General features: G+C 43.8%; 2 protein-coding genes across 3 annotated transcripts; one reads left to right on the forward strand and one right to left on the reverse strand.

Annotated features, from left to right (window-relative positions):
- Window positions 1-1,122: 1,122 nt before the first annotated feature.
- LOC135253221 (uncharacterized) lies at window positions 1,123-5,227 on the reverse strand. 2 transcript variants are annotated; one of them, XM_064332247.1, is made up of 3 exons: window positions 4,986-5,227; window positions 3,397-4,108; window positions 1,123-1,382 (listed from the first exon to the last, which is right to left on the reverse strand). In XM_064332247.1, the coding sequence occupies exons 1-3, from the start codon at window positions 5,113-5,115 to the stop codon at window positions 1,160-1,162; spliced, it is 1,065 nt and encodes a 354-aa protein (XP_064188317.1). In that variant the 5' UTR covers window positions 5,116-5,227; the 3' UTR covers window positions 1,123-1,159. The 2 variants fall into 2 exon arrangements, with proteins under 2 accessions (XP_064188317.1, XP_064188326.1); XM_064332256.1 differs by lacking the exon at window positions 1,123-1,382 and having other exon boundaries at window positions 2,738-4,108; window positions 4,986-5,224.
- A 1,006-nt stretch (window positions 5,228-6,233) lies between these two features.
- adpgk2 (ADP-dependent glucokinase 2) lies at window positions 6,234-20,415 on the forward strand. Its single transcript, XM_064332233.1, has 6 exons — window positions 6,234-7,012; window positions 9,707-9,866; window positions 11,521-11,711; window positions 13,824-13,920; window positions 14,431-14,567; window positions 17,982-20,415. The coding sequence occupies exons 1-6, from the start codon at window positions 6,808-6,810 to the stop codon at window positions 18,650-18,652; spliced, it is 1,461 nt and encodes a 486-aa protein (XP_064188303.1). The 5' UTR covers window positions 6,234-6,807; the 3' UTR covers window positions 18,653-20,415.
- Window positions 20,416-21,234: the final 819 nt, after the last annotated feature.

Consider the following 21,234-nt stretch of genomic DNA (forward strand, 5'->3'; position numbering starts at 1 on the left):
TGTACATTGTTGTCAGATTCTTTGTAAGACTCTGCTATGCTGTAAATAGTTGTTGATTTTTTAAATGTGTGTTGAATAAATAACTTATTTATATAACATTCACATTACATAGTCATATTTTCAAATCTGCAGTCAGCTTTTAGCATTGACTTAATGTAGGGCCCTGTGGAATCTGTGTTAAAGCTTTTTTAAATTCTCAATTCTGCGATTCCATCCGTGATTCTGTTATCACAGAAACTATAGGGCACTACCTTAATGCTGCCATCAGTTTGTCGCTGGCCCGCGCCGGGCCCCCGTCAAAAAAGATACTTGGCCGCCGGCCCGGACTGGGCCGCCAGCCACCGTCAATAGATACTTGCCACCGGGCCTAACAACCTTTCTGGGGGAAACCCTGCTGTGCTAATGCCTCACTTTCCAACCTTAGACATGAAAACAGTGTGGGGAAAGAGCCCAGCATTCTAAACAGATATATTCCATATAAAATGTAAAGACTAATAGATGACAAGAAGATGACTCGACACAGAAAACACTGTAAAACCTTGGTTTAGAACAGCAATGTAAAGCTTTCACAAAATGGGAATAGGTTGAATCACTAATTGTGTTTTATCTTCTACTAAAAAAGATGTTTACTTCTATGAAATTTGTGTCACAAATTGCTCCTTTAAATGTGAGTTAGAAACATACCAGGTAACAGTACACAAGCAGCAGCCAGTAACTTGCAGCTTTTCAAAATGTCCAGTAGTTCCCCCACAGTACTGTTGTCCCCCAGTCATACAGTAACTCAATTGTGGGACTCTTTCCTTGTGCAACTTGAGCTTCAAATCTCCTCTGTGGGCAAAGTGGGATTTATCTCCCGTTTGAAATTACAAACAGCTGTTTCCTTGGTTCTGTTTTCCTTTCTAGGAAACAGGCCTACAGATCAGATGTTACACCAAGATTCAGCACTGCATTTTGTGTAAACCATTTTCTTAGCAATTCTGGCAACACTCCATACTTGAAAAACTTTGTTGCCTTCATAAAATGTCTTTCAAAATTTGAATCTCTCAATATATAATTCTGAAGGTGTCCACACACAAAAGTCACAAAATGGTGATTTTGTAACATGAATCTGGCACTGTTGAGGATGCAACCAAGCAAAAGTCTTTTTCTTTTGACAGTTCTAACAGTGTCTTGTCTTTTGCCAAGTAGGGACATTTGATCTCCAAGCACATAGAGCCACAACAGTCACAAGACACCTTCCCATCAGGTGATGCGCCAAGATGAGGGTACTGCGGAGAAATGTAGAGTCCAGTGGGGGTGGGGTTACATCAAAATGTAGGTGTTTTGATGACATGGTCTCGATGTATGCCTCCTTTGCCTTGGTCTCCTGCTGAATGCCCCACCTGGAAATATTTAATAAAACACATAAATATACATGTCCATAATTACTCTGCAATAGGTTTTTATGAGAGGTTTTATCATTCCCTAGCCCCACCCTTTTGATTAGTGAACAACAACTTTGAAACTTCATAATTTGCCTTTAATCTTAAAATGAATAAATAATACCGTTGCTGCAGTTGTAAACTTTGCTGACTCTGGGTAGCATATAGCTTTCACAAGTGATTCGGGGGGCTGATTATCATTGCTCTTTATAACCGCACCAAACTTGGAAGTAGTTATCCTGCCACATCTGTAGGTATACCACATCCTTGATGAAGCCTGTCCCTTTGTCTTCTGTTCAACAAGCTTACACTGAGCATCTGTGATCAACAAATCCTCAAAAACCTTAGAACATTTGTCAAGAACCTCATTGTAGGTCAAACCAACATTCTCAGCTTCATAAAGTTCTCCTAATGGTGTAGGATAGCCATCTTTCAGAGCCATAGGGACAAAGTCTTTCGAGTGTTTTGGAGCTACAGAGAGCACGGCAGCTCTTGGGTTTGCATGCTTGAGCTTATCCAGAAAGTCTGCAATTTCGTTTTTTCCTGTAGGTTTATGTGTAGCATCACAGGGCCTTGACTTCCTTGGTGTAGCTTCACTGACCACATTCTCGTCCACTGGATTCAAAACCTTTCTACTCTGCATTCTGGGACAGGTCATATCTATAGAAGACAGTTCAGAGCAGCAGATTTTCTTTGTTTGTGTTGACTGAAGCCATTGGCATGCCAATGAAGTACGCAGTGTGTCATTGTGCATCCTCACTCCGGACATAACTGCAAACATCAACGCTGCTGCATGCGAACATGTCTCTCCAAGTCCTGCCATACATGTACAATGGGCTGTCAAACTGTCCCTGTCTTCTCTGCAGCTATCCAAGGTTTCAATGGGGGCTCATTCATTCTCTGGCTGCGTTTTACCTGCACAAATATATAATGTCAGTGAGTGGCAATGTTAGCTACGAACAAAGAAGGCCTAGCTAGCTCACAGTTTTCCAGATAAAAGTTCAATGGTAAATGGACTGCACTTATATAGCGCTTTTATCCAAAGCGCTTTACAATTGATGCCTCTCATTCACTCATTCACACACACTCACACACCAACGGTGAAAGGCTGCCATGCAAGGTACCGATCAGCTCTTTAGGAGCAATTATGGGTTAGGTGTCTTGCTCAGGGACACTTCAACACGCCCAGGGCGGGGGATCGAACCGGTAACCATCCGACTGCCAGACAACCGCTCTTACCTCCTGAGCTACGTCGCCCCAAAAGTTGTAATAAAATAAGAATATTTGTACAAACCTGTCCACGTGCAACCAGAATATTCATTGGTGTCCTCGTCACTTTAATTTTGCCAACAAATCCCACCTTGAAGTACAACCAAGCGTCAAGGTTTTTGTATGCCTTCAGGCTTTGCTTTGTGTATTTCCCCGGCGTTGAAATCAGGTACATATAAATGTCAAGAAACCCGATCCCTGGCCACATGTCAATGTCCATGGACCACTGGTTCTTTGGTAAGTTGTAAGCAGTGGTGTAGGTTTCGTTTGAACATTGGGGGAGACACATTAAGCAGGGGGTCTGGGGGGTCCTCCCCAGGAAATTTTGAGCGTCAAACACTTCATTTCCTGCATTCTGGTGAATTTTTATGCACCAATTTGTGCCTTTTCTGCATCAATTTATGGTGGAAATGTCTTTATTTATGTAAAGGAAAACACAAAATTCAGTTTTTATTGGGGGGGGACAAATGCATGTGTTCTAAATATTGAGGGGGACGTATCCACTGAGTCCCCCCCGAAATCTACTCCTATGGTTGTAAGGATCACTGCGGAGTCCAACTATCTTTAATTTAAGCAGGTAATCGTTTGTTTTACTCCCGGTTTCGCAGTTTCCCCTACTAAAGGCAGCCATGTTGCAGCATGTTGTTTTGCCACTCAGTCTGACTGAGGGGGCGTATTCCGGTGGGAAAGTGACGTCAGTGCATACCCTCTATTGCACAGTCCATCCCCAAACTCGACCTCATAGACTAGCTGCTCAATGTGGCACCGTAGCAGTCGTCTCTTTGATGGGGGAAGTCTCCGCAATGTTGCCGCCAGGCTCAATCCAAAGTGCTCCTCCTCGTCTGGACGGCTGCTAAGTGTGTTCATCACCTGGGCCTCAAATTCAGAGAGCTCTGTGTGTCCTCTCTTGGGGCGAGAAGGTCGACTCCCTTCGTGCAGGGGTTTGCTGGGGCTTTGGAGGGGCTCTGGTGTAGCAGGGCAGGGGCGCTGCAGGGGCTGTGAAGGACCAGGTGTGGGCATGCGGGGGCACTCAAAGGGCATCACGGGTCCTGGTGTGACCCCGCAGAAGTTCTCCTGAGGCGTGAGCTCGCAGAAGTTCTCCTGAGACGTCACCGGGCGCATCACAAGGCTGATGTCTGGGTTGGTGGCTGTGCTGCGGGAGGGCACCTCAGCATCACTCAGTATGGGGCTCGGCTCCGATGCTGAGAAACTGTCCGTTTCAGAAGCACCCTCGCCATGCCTCATGTTGGAAGATGTCGGCCTGTCCTTGACGTAGGGGTCGAGGAAGTGAAGCAGTGGCATGAATTTCCATGTCCTCCTTGGCTCTTCTGCCGATCGGCTACGCCTCTTCTTCTCAGCCATGTGTTCCTTCCTGTATCTGTCTCTGAGATTTCTCCACTTTTTCTTAGCGTCCTCCTCTACATGTGCAACAAACACAAACAAGAGAAATTAGCCTACATTTACATCCCTACTTACAAAGTCAGAGTTTAAAAATCTATTTATTTTTGTCATAGGTAGACAAACTACAGATTTTCTAAAACTGATAAATAATAGGGACACATGGCATGTAAGTATGATGTGTTTTAAACTGTTGTGTAAGCGCATACTGTATGTAAATCTAAAATGGAACACACAGGGAAGTCACCATTGTTGTTGTGGTCAGCATTTGCTAGGTCGTGTTGCCTAAAACTTTCCCCGACCGTGAAGTATGCCTTACTTGTTTACATTTTGAACAGATGTGGCTCCTGGGTAAATCTATCGTTGTTTCCGTCGCAGCACTTTCGAAGTGGGTGATTGACGAGCGTTTTTATGTTTTATACATGGTAGGTTTGATCTAAATGCATTTACAGAATATAGCTTTTTTCCCAAAGACGGTATTTCTCGATATAATTGTGCCGCCGTGTTAACACATTACTACGGCTGAGGGTCAGGCACTCTTCACGGTAAGACGAAATTTTAGGATAGCGCTTCCGATTTTTGCTTGTGTCGAAAGTGCTGCGACGGAAACAGCGATAGATTTACCCACAAGCCACATCTGTACAAAATGTAAACAAGTACGGCAGTTTTCACGTTCGGGAAAAATTTTATGACCGCGTTCTACGAGCGAAAACACATTTACTTTCAATAAATAACCAGGATGCGAGGCCTGTCGTTACGGTGGGTTTTAAACTGGTGCACAAGGCCAAATTAAGTGAGTACACGTGAAACATAACGTTACACTCCATCGTGTTTTGGTCATTCATGCTGCTAGCATTTGCTGGCCATGCTGATTGCAGCACAAGTAGAAATACTAACCAGAAATCGGAACTTGAAGAGCGATACAACGCCAAGCCACTGCACGGCGATTGCCGTCTTTATACTCCCTCATGGCAGGGTTGTACAGCTCTGGAAAGGTCATCACGGCGGCGATCAGTCTCTCTTCCATATCTTCACAGTTGCTCGGTAAACAGCGGAATGCTACATGGTAAACAAGGCTCTTCTTCCCGTGCGCTTCTTCCCGTGGGCTTCTTCCGCTCTGATCGGACGTGATTGGCCACCGCAGCGTGACGTCGGGTTGCCTTACGGCAAAAGTTAATTCTGGTTCTTCGTCCCACACGTGGTCTGCGTTTTGTTTTTCTGCACCCCCGTGCGGTCCCCACTGCCGCAGCCTAAACGGACTACCCCCATTCAAATGAATGGGAGGACTGCCGTTTTTGCCGCATTGCCTGATCTGGTGTGAATTCAGCCTTACATTCGCTACCGCAACAACAACAATACTGGACCATTTTTATACAGTCTATTTACTGCACGGAATTTTCGTGTTGTGTGCTGACGTCAAGTGTCCAGGAGAGGACAGTGTAACTCAGCATAGTACAGGCAGTTATAGTCTATCTCGAGCTTCGGTAGAGCTGCCGGCAATCGTAAATTTACAAATGAATGTACAAATGCATACATATGTCTTTAACAGTATTTATTTCACATTCATCTTGGCTGTAGGTTACCTATAACAGTAGTTTGTTTCATGTAACCGCGCGGTTATGATGACGTAGCCCAAGCAGTTACACAATAACATTTTCTTTATTCTTACTCTTCGTATTTATCATTTCACAGTAACAATATGACTACGAACGGTAATACAAACAGGGCAAATCTCCAGGTTGTGAAAGGATCAACGGAGCAGTGGTTGTAGTAAACTGGGACGTTTATTTATTTATCAATGTGACTAATTTGCTACCAGATTCTGCACAAAGTGCATATCACCAAATGGGTAATGGCTTATTTATATTTGTAAAATATCTATATTTGCAACTAAACAGTAAAAAATAAGACTAACATAAATTATCCCAAGCAAGGTTTATAATAGTTTATAGGCTGTGTATGTTAATTTATTCGGCTGTTAATTTATAGCAAAGTATGAACGCCCCATTGCGAACTGTATCGACAGTACAGACATTCACCAGCATGTGGAGCTTGTTACATCGGAAGCTGGTATTAATTCAAACGAAGAGTGTAGCCTACTGTTCTGGCATTCGTTTTCTTGTTCTAAATTTTGGATCTGGGACATTTTGCGGGATACAAAAACCGCACGTTATATGCATCACACATAAGGCTAGCCTAAACAATCCGTGAGTCTAGATAGGAAAGATGGCATCCAGGTGGTTCCCATATCTGCATTGTTGTGACGTGTATACTTTTCTGTGTGTTCTTAGAAAAAATGGATCGTTTTATTTAGATCTGCAATATATGGACAAAATTACAGAACTCATTGAGACGCGGGGATTTAAATGGATAACTTTGAATCCGCAACAGTAAATTAGGCTACGCATAGAAACGCGTAATCAAATATTCTAGAACGTTCAGAACAAAGAACTTAAAGCAGGATAATCAATATGGAAATACTGAAGCCAGAATGACGAGTTACGTAGATGGCCTAGTTTGGTACGATTCCCAGTCCTACATTTATTTTCATTTGCTTTGGAGCTGGTTGTGTAAATTCTAAGCGGGGCGTTCTGAAGCCATTACTTCCGCTTTGTTGTCACTCCCCTACTCCGTTCATTCGAGGCTGTTGGGTATTGTCATCTAGCTACGTTGTTACAAGCAATAGCAACATTGCAGCGTTGATCGACGGTAGTTGGCGATGGCGGTTGAAGGGGGAAGCATGTCTTCCCGTGTGAAGTATGGTACCGTCGTGTCTCTCGTGGTAGTTGTGTTTGCGTACTGGTACCGATCGCCTGTTCAAGATGCACACTTGGACGAGAGGCTGGACAACGTTTTGTCTTCCCTGCTCAGAGCTGAACGCAAAGCGGACATCAATGGCTTTACAAGACCCAGGGTGGCCATAGGTAAGACATTCCGTAGGCAAATTCAGTTGTTTCTATTCGTTCCTATCTTCAGTGTTAGCAAGCAACCATCTGGCAATCTTATATTAGGGTCAATTTGGGGGAAATGCGTGCGATTGTTACTATCAATCTGGATATTTATGTGTCAAAATCAAAGAGATCTGTTGTTCTGAGTATAGGCTATAGATGTATCGATAGCACAAGATAGGCGCGTGGATTCCATGTTATTAGCATAACACTTGCTTTTACAAATTTGTAGCCTGAAGTTATTATGTACGCCTAGGTAGGTTATTATAATTCTCACATTTTGTCAATTTTGTACAGTATATTACTCGACTTAATTCATTGTAAAGATTCACAAATTCACACTATTTTCTTCCCAGTGCAGCCATAGCCTGTTTTGTTTAAAATCATCTTGAGATTGTAACTTTCAGGTATGTTACTGTAGGCTATGTTAAAAATGGTTTCACAGGTAGTAACTTTTTACATCAAGTTTAACAAAACAACCCACTCAATTAATAAATTAGAACATTTCACACCCCACAATCCTGTTCTATTATAACACTGTAAGTTCTGTTTTTCAAAAGCTTCCCCAAGTGTCTTATAAGCTACTATCACTCCGGTTTTCCGTAATGTAGTCTACCTGCTTTCCTGAAACCTAGTGGAGTGACATCCTCAACGTTTTCTTTTGCTAACTTGGGTGTTGAACTTCTTAATTGTTTGGATTTATGGCTGGTTGTAAACTAGGCTTCAAAAGCAAGCCTCTAGGTCAGGAGTTCTAGGTTAAAGAATAGTGACATTATGTCATTTCTGTAAAAAGAATTGCCGAAGGAACAGGCAGCATACGTCCGTAACATTTAATATGCTTTTCAACAACAAGGGTGCTAACACATTGTCCTCGCAAACTCCGAATGACACAAAATGTTCTGAGGAGTTCATTCGTGATTCGGGATATGCTCTGTTGGCATAGGCGAGCAGTTGCTGCACAGACCATCTCTATGCCCTACTCTCGTCTCCTCTAGCCTCCGATCGTCATCGTTTTCATTTATTTGATGAGGGCTGTCCTCGATGCTTTCATGCTGAGATGTCTTGCACTGGCTCGTATCAAAAAGGTTTAATGGACAAGACTAATGGACCAAGACCCATGCAACCATTTGACGTCACTACCCAGAGTGTGATGGTAATAACAATGGCAACCTACGATTAAAAAAATTAAATAACTAAAATCATTCATGTGGTTTTTATGACATTTATATAATTGAAGGTGTTTACACCTATTAAGGAATACACATCTTAGCTGGTGGGGTTCCCTTTAAGAAGCAAGACACACACCGGTGACCTCAGTTATAGTAAACAATTTTGTAGACCACAGAAGATCACTGTAGTGGTTGACCAAAGAATGTCGTCAAGTGTGAAGAAAAACACCTTTTCAACTGTCGAACAGATCAAGAACACTGTCGAGGATGAAGGTATAGATGTGTCAAACACTAAAATAAAGAGATTGCACCAGCTTAACCTCAGAATGCTCACTGCAAGATGCAAAGTGTGGAGAATGAAAGGAACTGCTCATGAGTTTAAATCCTGGTGGGGCCTTTCTGTGTGGAGTTTTTATGTTCTCCCCATGTCCATGTGGGTTTCTGCTGGGTACTCTGGTTTCATCCTATAGCCCAAAGACATGCTGGTTAGGCTGACTGGGGAATATTTTAAATTGCCCAGAGATATGAGTGTGTGAGTTAATGGTGTGGGCCCTGCAATGGATTGGCAAAATGTCCAGGGTGTATTCCTGCCTCTCCCCCAATGCATGCTAGGGGTAGGCCCCACGACCCTGACCAGGAATAAGTGGAGGATACCTACGCATAAATGAGTCTGCCATGTTCTGTGTGTGCCAGACTCTTGTCTGGTGAGGTCATATTCTTTTAGATTGCACGTCCACCTGAAAGTTGTATCAGTTACAAACAGCTGGCCAATGAGATAATCCTGTAAACATTCATATTGCCCAATGGTAATCACAAGGGCTACCTTTGCATTTCTTCAGAAAAATATATCAGTGGATAACTACAATTCTCCTTTTATATAGAAAACATATTAACAATGGTCAGGTTAGTTTCTTACAATATGATGAGTCATATATTTTTAGGAGGGAGATGATCAAAGATGATTTATTCCACTCCCTCAATCTGGTTGCCCTCTACAGCCATCATTGACCATTGCTGGACCAGAAAGGAAGGCCAATAACGTGCTTCACACTGTCTAAAGGGGAGAATTTTAGGGGAAAACTTCTATGCACAAAGAGTGCCATGACGCTAGCAACAGAGAGGAGTGTATGGTGGACATGGATGCAAAGTCCTTTCACTGCTATCTTTAGGGTCCAAAGAATAAGAGGAATGTCAAGATACCAATGTACTCTTCAAATGTTCCACCTCATTCCTGGTGGGAGATAAAACCACTGTTTTTATCATTCACATCTAATCATTAGTTAAACATTGTTTTTGCATTGTAGTAGCACTGAACACTGTTGTTTTGGGGGGAGGGCATAATTTTACTCAATTAACCTTGATAGGATGAACAGTTTGAATGATACAGTATGGTGTGTTGGCTATTCCTGTGGTGCTGGGTGCTGTCTAGATCTGGATGCGTTTGTGTGTGCAAGTATCTAAAGGCGGGTTTGGCGTAAGGATGATTTTTCTCATCCTGTAGGGTTCGGGGGCTGTGTGGACATCATCGTGGACGGCGTGGCACTGCTGAACAAAATCGGCCTGCAGCCTAGAGCCCAGCCTCTTCACCATGACTACATCCAGAATGCCGACCAGCTGGCCCAGAGCTTCGCCTACTTCTTCCCCCCGGGAGCTGCCTCAGAGTGAGTTAGCCCCACCCACAATGGGGGTTATTAAAACAAGCTTAAGGGGGCTGCTGGGCACTTCATCTTGCCATGACACGGTTTTGGTGAGGGGGTGCATCCCATTTGTTTTCCACAAACCTGGTTTGGTGAGTTAATTAGCATGGCTTTCTGATAAAACAGTGAAGTCTGAGGGGACGGAGATGAGAAGAGACAGTAGCAGACCATGCTACTCCACGGTAAAAGAAGTTTATTGATGGCTGTACTCTTTCAACTGACCGGTGCAGTGACTTTATTTCTTGGAGGTGTGCGTTGCTTCTGAGAGATACTGGGCAAAAACAAATGTTAAGAGGTAATAACTGCTGCCATAAATTTAGTGTAGTTACATGTGTTACTTGGTGTTGGAAAGGCTCTGTGTACTGGCGTGGTGACCTCATTTGCAGCTGGCTGGAATCCTGTTTGAAAAGCAACCTGAACAGGGCTCAGACGCTGTTTTTACAAGCCATTATTTCCAGCCATTGAGAAGTGTATGCAAATAGAGAATTTCTCACATGGCTCAAGCAATGCATGATGGGAACTCGCACTGAGTGCTGGAAACCTTTGGCTCTGGAATCCCATTTAAATAGCCTGGCATCCATTTTTAAAGTTTCACACCCTCATTGCAGGGGAATGATCATTTTCATTCCAGGTTTGTAGTGATACTGAACAAACTCTGGTTAAGTGCCTTGCTGAAGTGTACCACGCTATTGTTCTGCGTGAGATTTGAATCTGACACACCTAAGGTGCATTCTTGGATTGTTGCCCTGTATTGTTTAAAATTTAATTTCAATAAACAGAAAGCAAAGTGAGGGTGTGGGAGGAATCGGTTCAGCAAATGTGCGCCATGCTTTCGATGTTTTGCGCTGCGTCATTGAGCTTAGGCTGGGCCTGGTGTGTCCAGCTCTGTCACTCCCTTTAGTAAATCAGTCTGACAGGATTGGAGCCTCGCATGACTCAGAAAGGCCCTCTGGGCTTTTCAGCCAGGCCAACCTTTTGACACGTGGCGTTGGTGCTCTCTACTTATGTTTGATAAGTCTGTTCCTTTTTGGTTCAATTGTAGTGATTGGAGAATTCGTCTTAATGAGACAAAATTAATTTATGATGGATGCAGTTGGCGCATCGTACTGGCTGCATTTCACTTCAGTTGTAGTGAATTTTACTATTTGTATGAATTTAAGTTGAGAATTCCCTGCCTCAAACCAGACCTCATAATCTAAACACAACAGGGAAATTATGTTTGTGAACACACAAACACCAGTTCCTATCACCCACAGGCTGTTGTGTTAGTTAATTAGGCTTCCTTTGTTCGCTTTTGAGGTGCAAGGCTTTGGTGCACAGGCGTTGACACCAGCTTCTTCATTCAGCTGACACTTTTCCCTTCTTCCTGGCTATAGTCCGCACATATCATTCAACTTCCTGTATTACTATCCGTCTGTCCTAAGTTACTTGGATATTTTCCTATTTTTTCCCCGCAAGTGTTACTTAGATTAGTTCATTTCATTATCAAAAGCATCCAAAGAGGTGGTAGCTCTACTTAAATTTAGCATGTGGTATTGGCAGGAAATGGATCTGTGAGTATTGTGACAGCATAGGGCTCACACACACTCTTTCTCTCTGCCTTTCCTTCCTTCCACAGGAGGTTTGTGGTGAACGAGACCCTCTTCAGTCAGCTGGTCGAGGCCTCCCGGGAGCTTCCTGACAACCGTTGGTCGGTTGGGGGAAACGCGCCCGTCATGGCGGGTCGCATGGCGGAGGAGGGGTGCGACGTGCTCCTGGGAGGAAACTTCAGCCCCGACTTCACTGACGTCCTCTCCCAACACATCACGGGTGAGCATATTCCTGTTTCTCCTTCATCCGAGTCCATTTCTGATTTTTTAAAAGCACTTTTTAAACAACCATAGTTTGGTGCCTCCAGAAAATCGATGCATTCACCTTTTGTATTTATAAGGTCGCTCCGTGTTATTTTTATTTATTTTTTTTATAATAATTTTTTCTTGCAGCCTGCAGAGCCCATTTCTTTTTTATGTAATAAAAAAAGAGCCCTTTTTTTATTACGTTCAAATAACTGCCGTAATTGCCAAGCATTTACGTTGCCATTTTTTGCAACGTGTTTTGTTTTCTATTAAGACAAATGTTTCTCATTTATGAGGGCTTTTAAACCATTTAAAATTGGCTTCCCAACTGTGGTACTGTGCTCAGCCTGCAGGCAACCACAATGGCAAAGAAAAATGCTTACATCTTCACGTTGGACCAGGAAGTTAGTCAAATTTGAGATGAAATGATGACGTAAGATATTTTGGGAGGAAGGAAAACAGGAAGAATGGGGGGAAATGGGGGGAGAAAAAGAGCAAAACCATTTTGTCAAAGTCTGAAATTGTAAAGAAAACAGCTGTATATTCTTGGGGGCAGTGTTGGAGTGGAATGGTTTCATTATGAGGGTATTATAAGCCACACAATATGGGGCATTAGTTATTATGTGCACCTCAGTCCCTCCATTTTTCCTCCGTACGGTTGGGAAAAGGGAGCGAAGTACAGATTTAGTGTTTCCAGCCACTGAGGCCTTAGAAGACCTTTATTTCCCCCTCCCCCGCCCTTCTCCGTGGTCTCAGGAATGTGACCTCATTTATAGTGCCTGACTTCAGTGTAACTCCAGCACTCGTGGAACAGACGTGTTCAGAACGTGTATACGTTTATGAAATGAAATTTCTTGATTGAACTACAAGTGAAACGGAAATGCAATGTTGGGAACCGGCAGCTAACCGGTGTCACCTAGAAAAGCAAAATGATTTCCATGCTGCAATGGTGTACACAGCCTTAATTTAGTTTGGCTTAAAGCTATGTGGATTAATATTTAACTTCAAAAAGGAGAGCTGTGCACTCTCTTGTGCTCCCAGTAAATTCATTGTTTATTTTTGATTCTCTAAAGCACGTTTCTGGCCCTCGATATTTTCTGCCTTGCGTTTTATCCTAAAGGTGTGCATATTCCCTTAAAACTGTTGGCATAACTTTACTACGACTGATTCAGCACTGTTTTTATTTCTCAGCGATCCATCAATGTGTGTATGCTTGTGAGACAGAAGTGTAGGATCTTCATATTGGTTCATTATATAATAAAATAATATTTGCAGTAGCACATGGTGTGCCAGTTTGTCTTGTGACCGTGGCCTGTGACTGCTGGTCACGCTGTGTACTGCATGCATTACGGACACGCGTTATGCTCGTTCTAATTTCTGCTCCCCCCCAGGGCGCAAAGTGGTTGATTTTAAATTCACCATGCATAATCTGAAGATAGCAGTGTAGCGAAATCTCAAACGAGGCCCTACCCATTTTCATTTCACACTGTGCTATTATTAAAGCCTTTTAGAGACTGCACGGATTCGTTTTTAGTTTAGTTTGGTGGCCATCGGCTTTATACGGTTATGACTTCATACAGCATAACAGATGCATTAGGTTCAGATCGCGAAGGCTGTTCTCTAATGCACTGCTTCTTAAACCTTTTAATATCGGGACCCACATTAGAATTTATTATTTATTATTCTTTCCATTGTGGAACTGTAACATTATTCACATAATTAATATTTAAAATGAAACTGGAGTGAAGGAGTCTAGAGCCTGTGTCAGGAGCACTGTTTCTCATATCCTCTGTTCCTTTGTCTTTGGTGATTGATAGGAAACGAGATATGGAAGCAAGAGAAGGAAAAGCTTTTAAGTAATTTTAATGCAGTGCCTCTTTTTATCCCTCCTGTCCAGTCAGTTTAATGCGGTTTGCTTCTGTGGGACTTTCTTGCCTTGATACATGGAAGAGATGTGGTCACAGCAGAAATGTTCAGTTCTGAAATACACAATTATAATGTCCTTTGTCTTTTTGTCTTTTTTTGTTTTCTCCCTCCTTTCTTTCTGTCTTTCTGGCCTTCTCTTTCTTCTTTCTCCTCCCTCCAGTGGTAGGTAAGACAGTGGAGGAGCCAGACATCCACCTGATTCTGGAGTACCCTGCAGGGGCCACCTGGGGCCAGTACACCTCTCGCAGGGCCAACAGGTAGTGCCCAAACCTGCTACATGTAGCCCCTCCCAGCCAATACCCAGTCACACACATTTCAGATGGTTCCACTTCCTGCTCTACTCCCCTCACTTCCATGTACAGGACAACACACATGCAGACAGAAACACACACACACGTGCGCACACACACACAATAAAACCCAGTGAGAAAATTCCCAAAAAGTACTTTTCCTGGCACGTCACATTTCCATCCCATTCTAGAGTGTTGTTTTACAGCCTGGTCTGAATCACAGTCTTTATCTTTATAACACGGCACAGATGATGTTCTGCCCAGAACCTTCTCACTTCTCACAAACATTCTCTAAATATAATGCCTGAGAGCTGGTATAAGGAGGGCCAGTGGTCTGCATTTACTTTCATTGCTTGAGTACTTTATAAGCGTCATCTGCTTTTGTCAGAAAAATTGATAAATATTCACTTATGTTTCGAAGATCCTTCCTTGTGTTCGATAGAATAAATTATTAAATGAATCCCTTTATCCCATTAGGTACATTGTGCACAGCGACGATCACAATCCATACTTGGCATCCATAGAGGAATTTGAGAGGGAGCTGCAGGGCTTCAAGCCTGACCTGGTGGTGGTTGGTGGCCTCCAGATGATGGACAACTTCCCTTTTAAACAAGGTGATGAACCTCAGATGTGTACAAGATGCATCATTTGCATGCATTTACACAGGATGTGATTACTTGTATGTGGAAAATCCAAAACCGTTCAAACGCTTGGATTTTTTTGTGGACTCCTCAAAGGTGCTTGATTTTCTGTTGGTGAATGTACTTTTCCCTTGGCAGTACCTGTCCTGTACAAAGGGCAGTGTAGCGTGTTGCGGATTCAACTGTATCGGTATAAGTGGTAGATTCCACCCACAATCCCCCAGATGAACTAGCCTCCCAGATGAACTCGTTTTCAACCAAATTCCATCTCTTGGTTTTTATTTTTCCTCCCAATTTGGGGTGGCCAGTCTCATTCTCAGGGCCCAAACCATCAATTCAGTGTCAATTTCATCAATTTAGGAGAGCAAGCAGCAGGCTAGCAGCCGCTGTTCTTGTCAGTCTGCAGTCCAGGTCTGACCTGCACAGCCGTTGTGCTGATAGAACACACTTCATTGGCATCTGGTGCAGGAGCGCCTTGGGCAAAGCTGGGATTTACCTCAGTTTTTATAAGGAATAAGGTCCTTCTAAACTTTGAACCTTGCCCACGAGGACCCTTGGAAAATTTGAATTTAGCGTTTCAAACAATGCAGGCTCCTGAATATACCACCTATAATGAGAAACTGCACCTGTGACCAGGATGTAAGATTCCTGTGGACTATGGGGTAATCATGGCTTGGTTTGTGAGAAGCTGGCTGACGCTAGCTACAGCATTTGAGCAGTGATCCCTAACTGGCATCACGCTGACGACAGGCTAGTATCAGTTTGTCTTCTTTCCCTTCCCCCACTGCATTGCCCTTGTCCTCTCAACTGTTGTTGTTTCAAAACACACTCGTCAACATTTCAGTCAGTATTTGTCGAAGAACATTAGAATATTCGCTCTTCAGGCTAGTCGCTCGTCCAGTTGGGCCAGTGAAGTCTTTCAGTCTGCAGATGAAAATCAGTAGAGGAGTGGGGGATGGCTGTTTCACAATCTGCTCCACCCCCTAAAGCTCTGTAAGCACTGAGAGATTACTGTGGCTCTGGTAGCCATGGGAGACTGGGCCTGGGGTGTAGACAGAGTTTGTTTGCTTTTTGAAGTAGAATACCAGGGGTCAGAAGATGTCAGCACTGTGCATGCACAAACATGTGGGCACCCACATGTATGTGTACACCAGTACGCAGACACAAGCCTGCACCTGCATACTTGTTTTCATACACACACGCATGTATACACACACACACACACATGCAACGCATGTATGCACACAAACGTACATGTGCCCACGCATACACCCATGCTCAAATTCATGCGAACACATACATAAACATACACACAAACATGTAAGAAACCCCTCAGATATATCAAACAGCGGAAGTATTTGAGTGGCAAATGAATGCATGTAGTCTTACCTGGTGCTACTGCAACAGGATTCATTTTGTGATATCTCGGTTATCTGACTCCAAAGTAATGTTTTAACCTTTCCTCTGCTAAGGAGGAGACTGCTTTCAGCCAGTAGTATGGCTCTATATGGATCACTGTCTATCTTGGTAGACGTGGACATGTGTATCACGCATAGATACAATTGTGTACCTTGCTATTACACTAATGTATAGGCAAGTGACTACAGGGTGCAGATATGCTGAGTTCTGTGTGTGTGTTAGGACCTTAAAACTGCTAGTTGTACAACGGTAAGAGTCAAAGAGGAATGTATGGTCAAAGTGAATGTAGTTTATTGTACAGTGTGCTCAATAATGGCAATATACAATGGTGCAAAATGTGTGTGTAGTTGCAGTAACCGTGTACTGCAGCAGTAACCCGGGCATGCAGATTTTTCCTATATAACATCCGCAGAATCCGCCCCTTTCTCACCACCTACTCAACCCAGCTCCTGGTCCAAGCAATGGTTCTATCCCGCCTGGACTACTGCAACTCTCTTCTGGCTGGACTACCGGCATCTGCCACCAGACCCCTGCAGCTCATCCAGAATGCTGCGGCTCGTCTGGTCTTCAACCTCCCCAGACACTCCCACGTAACTCCCCTGCTCACTACCCTCCACTGGCTGCCTGTTATAGCTCGCATCAAATTCAAAACATTGGTTCTAGCATACCAGGCAGTCAAGGGATCAGCCCCAGCATACCTTCACAAGATTTTCAAACCCTACATGCCAGCCAGATCCCTCCGTTCTGCTACCTCAGGACGCCTAGCACCTCCCCCTCTTCGCACCTGCACTTCCAGAACACGTCTCCTGTCTGTTCTGGCCCCACGATGGTGGAATGACCTCCCTGTGGAGGTCAGAACAGCTGAGACTGTGAACAATTTCAAACGACGACTGAAGACCCACCTCTTCAGGCTGCACCTCTCCCCATCCCTCCCTTCCCCCCCTGTAAATGACTAAACTTAGGGGTGTAACTAGGCAGCTGTTTAATAGGTGACTTAGTTGATGCGCCAGTCTTAACGACTACTTGTATTTTTATTTATTTTTATTTTTCCATAGATTGCGTTGTTGCCGTTCTTGTTGTTAGTGTTAATCAGTTTAACCACCAGGGTCCAAGTTGAACTATGCGGTTGTTCCCTGTACTTGGACCGGTACTTCTCTCTAGGGGTTTCGTCATACTTGTTCCTGGTTATGGATATACACTTTGTTGTACGTCGCTCTGGATAAGAGCGTCTGCCAAATGCCTGTAATGTAATGTAATGTAATGTAGTTGAATGGCTATATGATGCATATGATACGCAGGAGACTGTGTTGCAGAGTCTCCCAGAACCATTGCACTTTTCCCATAATGTACCCAAAGATAAAAGGAAAACCCCAAGTCATCAAATAAAGACACCATCATAACAAAACAGTAACTTTACTGATCCTGCTTGTGCTAACTCTGTAAACCTGTATCATTGGGTTAACCTTTGTAGCTGAGACACCAACTTGTTCCCCATGACATCAGCTTTCCAACAATATCGAAGATGATTACACAGTATTATGGAAGAACCTAAGGTTTACATAATGCAGGTCCAATAGGGGGTTTTGCAACTGAGTTTCTTTATCACACCCTGCTGACTCCATGTCAGTGCAGTAAACGCTGTCTGTTTTTACTTTGGGGGTCTGATAAGGGCCCCCTTATCAGGGGTAAACACACACACACACGCGCGCACACTCTCGCACAGGCTTCATCCATAGCTAATGTGCACATTATTGCTTATTGCTTGCCCAAGTCTTATTTGAGTTTTATCTGTAGTTTTATTCATCTGTTCCATGATTATGGAACGCTCAGTCTCCCTCCCTTTCAGCTCGGTTCAGTTGAATATGCCTTACGGTGCAAAATAAATGGTCTAAATATTGTGTTTCTCTTTCCCTTTTTCTCTTTATTCATTTCTCCCCCCTCTGCCCTCCTCCTCTGATGTGACTCCAGGTGAGCGCGAGGCCCTGCTGGGCCGCCTGGGGGGCCTGCTGTCCTCGGTTGATCTGGAGACGGGGGTGCATTTCGAGATGGCCAGCTTCGTGGACTCGGACCTGCTGGGCGACCTGCAGGAGCTGGTGCTCCCGTGGGCCGACTCGCTGGGCATGAACGAGCAGGAGCTGCCCAACCTGCTGAGCCTGCTGCGGGGCAGCACCGTGACCGTGCTGTCCGACCCCAACCCGCGCGTGGCCACCGTCCTGGACCAGATGCGCGAGCTCTACCGCCTGGTCAACGAGCGGCACCGCGGGTCCGGCCGGGGCCGGCGGCTCACCCGCCTGCACGTGCACACCCTGGCCTTCCAGGCCCTGGCGGTGGCCCGCGGCTCCCGCTGGAAGAACACCATGTCGGCCACGGCCAAGGCCTCGCTCACCGCCAACCGGCACGTGTGCGGGTCGCCCGACATCGACCCGGACAAGGCCAAGCTCATCATGGACGAGTCGTTCTCCGTCAGCCGCCGGGAGGGCAGCCAGCGCATCCACCTGCGGGACACCCGGCCCGTGTCCTGCTGGGACGAGGACGACTACCAGATCTGCGTGGCGCCGGTGCTGGTGTGCACCGACGTCCACCAGACCGCCGGCGGGGGGGACAACATCTCGGCCGCCGGCCTGGTGCTGCAGATCTGACGGCCGCAGTGGCCGCCCCGCCCCTCAGGAGGGCGCCAAAGGGACCAGCGAACTCCACGCGGCCTGGATACCCTTAGGGGGCGATCTGCCCCGCTGAAGAGACCAACTAATGTGAAGATTTTTTTTTTTTCCTTTTTTTGTTTTGTTTTTGTTTTCCGCTGCCCTTTTTTGTTTTAGTGTTTTTTCAGGGATTCCTCGTGCAATACGAAAACAGGGTGGCCTGACGCGGTGCTGAAGCGCAGGCCTTTCCACTTTTCACATTTCCATTTACTTTCACACCTTTTGTTTTTCCTTTTGTGGCCTCTTGAAGTTGTGTGTCTGTAGTTCTTTGTTGTTGTTGTTGTCTTACTTCTGCCGTCTTTCAACTGTTTTCACCTAAACCCCGTAACCACTTACTCAGAAATGAACGGGATGTAAGCTGTATACTAATAACATATTCAGTTGCTGGAGTCACACTTTTGATTTTTTTTTCTGTCTCCACAAGAGTGTCGTGCACAGCACCATCAGAGTATGGATGACAGTGGGTAAATGTAAGGTTATGACCATATACGTTTCACCTCTTACCTGAAAACCCCAACCAATGCAAGTTTACAACCTGATATTTCTGAAGGCACAATATTCTCACTACACTCTTTATTTTCTCTTGGATTGCTTACTTCTGGGCCATATGATATTCTGACCTCTACACATCAACCTGGTTACAGCAGATGGACCAGGGTCATCTCCCGTTTCCATGTGAAGAATCTTGGCTGGCTATAAAAAATAAAAAAACCTTTGACTTCTGTGCTTGTAAATAAGTAGGAATGCAGGGCTTCGGGATCAATTTGAAGTGATAGCTAAAATTGCTAAATACAATTTGTTTGGCTTTTACCCCCTGAAGAGGTTTATTCTTCAGTATTTATGAAGTAAATATTGTATTGGGAATGCTGTCACCATGTAGTCATTGTATTTACAAGAGAAGAAAATGAGTTCTTCTAAAATTCAGTTGAGGCAGAAGTGCAGGGATTCATATTGACAAGCTGGAATATTAACAGATGGTTCATCTCATTTTAAACTGTTTTTTTTATCAATTAAATCATATTTTTAATTTACAGCATTAATAGTCCCTTTTAGCCTTCCCTAGTATCTCCACCAGATATTTTGTTTGTAGGGTGTGGAAAAGCAACTGAAAAATTTGACTCAAAATTTGGATGCATGGCAATTTTGCCAAGGTCACTGGTTGACAGGGCATATCCCATACCCAAGCACAGAGAGTCAAGGAATATTTATCCTGAATTGTGAAGGTAAAGACAGTATTTTTAACCATTGTTGAAGAAGCTTTTGATACCCCCTGTAGACTCAGGGAGGAAAATGACTATAAGTTAAGCATACGCAAGCTCACCTTGTGCTGTGAAGAAGTAAGTAGTCTCCAAGATTTTGCCAGTTCTGGCCAGCCTGTAGCCATTGGATTGATGTGTAGAGGCCTTTTCGAAGAAGGATTTGTGTTGTTTTAATTTGTTCAGTATGATGAATTGCCTATTTTAAGTTGCTGGATTTCCTGGGGTAGGCTGTACTCACAATTTTTGTGCTGAAATACAAAAAATTTCATGCGGTAATCAACAGTCCAATGATGTGTTTGTATTATATACAATGTAGAGGGAAAATACTTTGATTTTAGTGACTGTGTTAATTCCTGTGGAAATCCCCAGGAAAAAGAAAACACATTTCAATAACTGCAGGGGAAGTGACCAAATTCAATAAACTTACCCGGGGGTGATGACCAACCTTGTTTCTGAAGTGATATGTTCCTATGTATTTTGGTGATGTTACCAAATCCATATTTTATTGAATGCCACTATTAAATTAAGCAAAATTCTTAACCTCAAGCAATCAACCCTTCTATTTATAGCACATTTCATTCACCTTAGTACAACAAAAAATTCTTTGAAGAAAATAAATTAAAAGAACAGATAAATAAAAAGATAATATTGAAGGGCATTGAAAGATATACAACAAAGTAGGGCCTAAAAAGGAGGCAATGAAATAAATAAGATCAATAAAATAAGTGAAACTAGAATGAGTCCTGTACCTTGATGTACTTTTAAGGCAAGTCAGATAGCTAGGGGGTGCTTGGCCATGAAGAGACTTGTAAACTAAAAATAATTTTAAAGTTAATCCTAAACCAAGAGGTGGCCAGCGAAGAGATTTTGAAATGGGAGTTATGCATGCTCTCTTTCTGATTTTAGTTAATAAATGAGCTGCAGAGTTTTGGACTAACTGTAACTTATTGACTATAGATAATGAAGGACCAGAGAAAAGGCATTACAGTAGTGAAGTCAATTTTTTATGCTTAATGTGTGCCTCAAAGGTTAGCTCAGGGTCCATGATCACACCAAGGATCTTTGCCTGATTATTGGCATAATCAGTCAGAGCCCTCAGTGACACTGCAAATTTTTTTCTTTGGGTTTGGGTTTTTGAACCCACAGCAAGCATCTGTCTTGTTTTGATTCTACTAGTTTTTTTGACAGTACATAGTGGAAAAGCAGCTGGCCGCTTGGGTGCAACCACCCCAACCTGACAGAGGAAGTTGTGAAAAAACTGGC

This window comes from Anguilla rostrata, chromosome 1 (assembly GCF_018555375.3).
Source record: "Anguilla rostrata isolate EN2019 chromosome 1, ASM1855537v3, whole genome shotgun sequence".
NCBI classification, from domain to species: domain Eukaryota; kingdom Metazoa; phylum Chordata; class Actinopteri; order Anguilliformes; family Anguillidae; genus Anguilla; species Anguilla rostrata.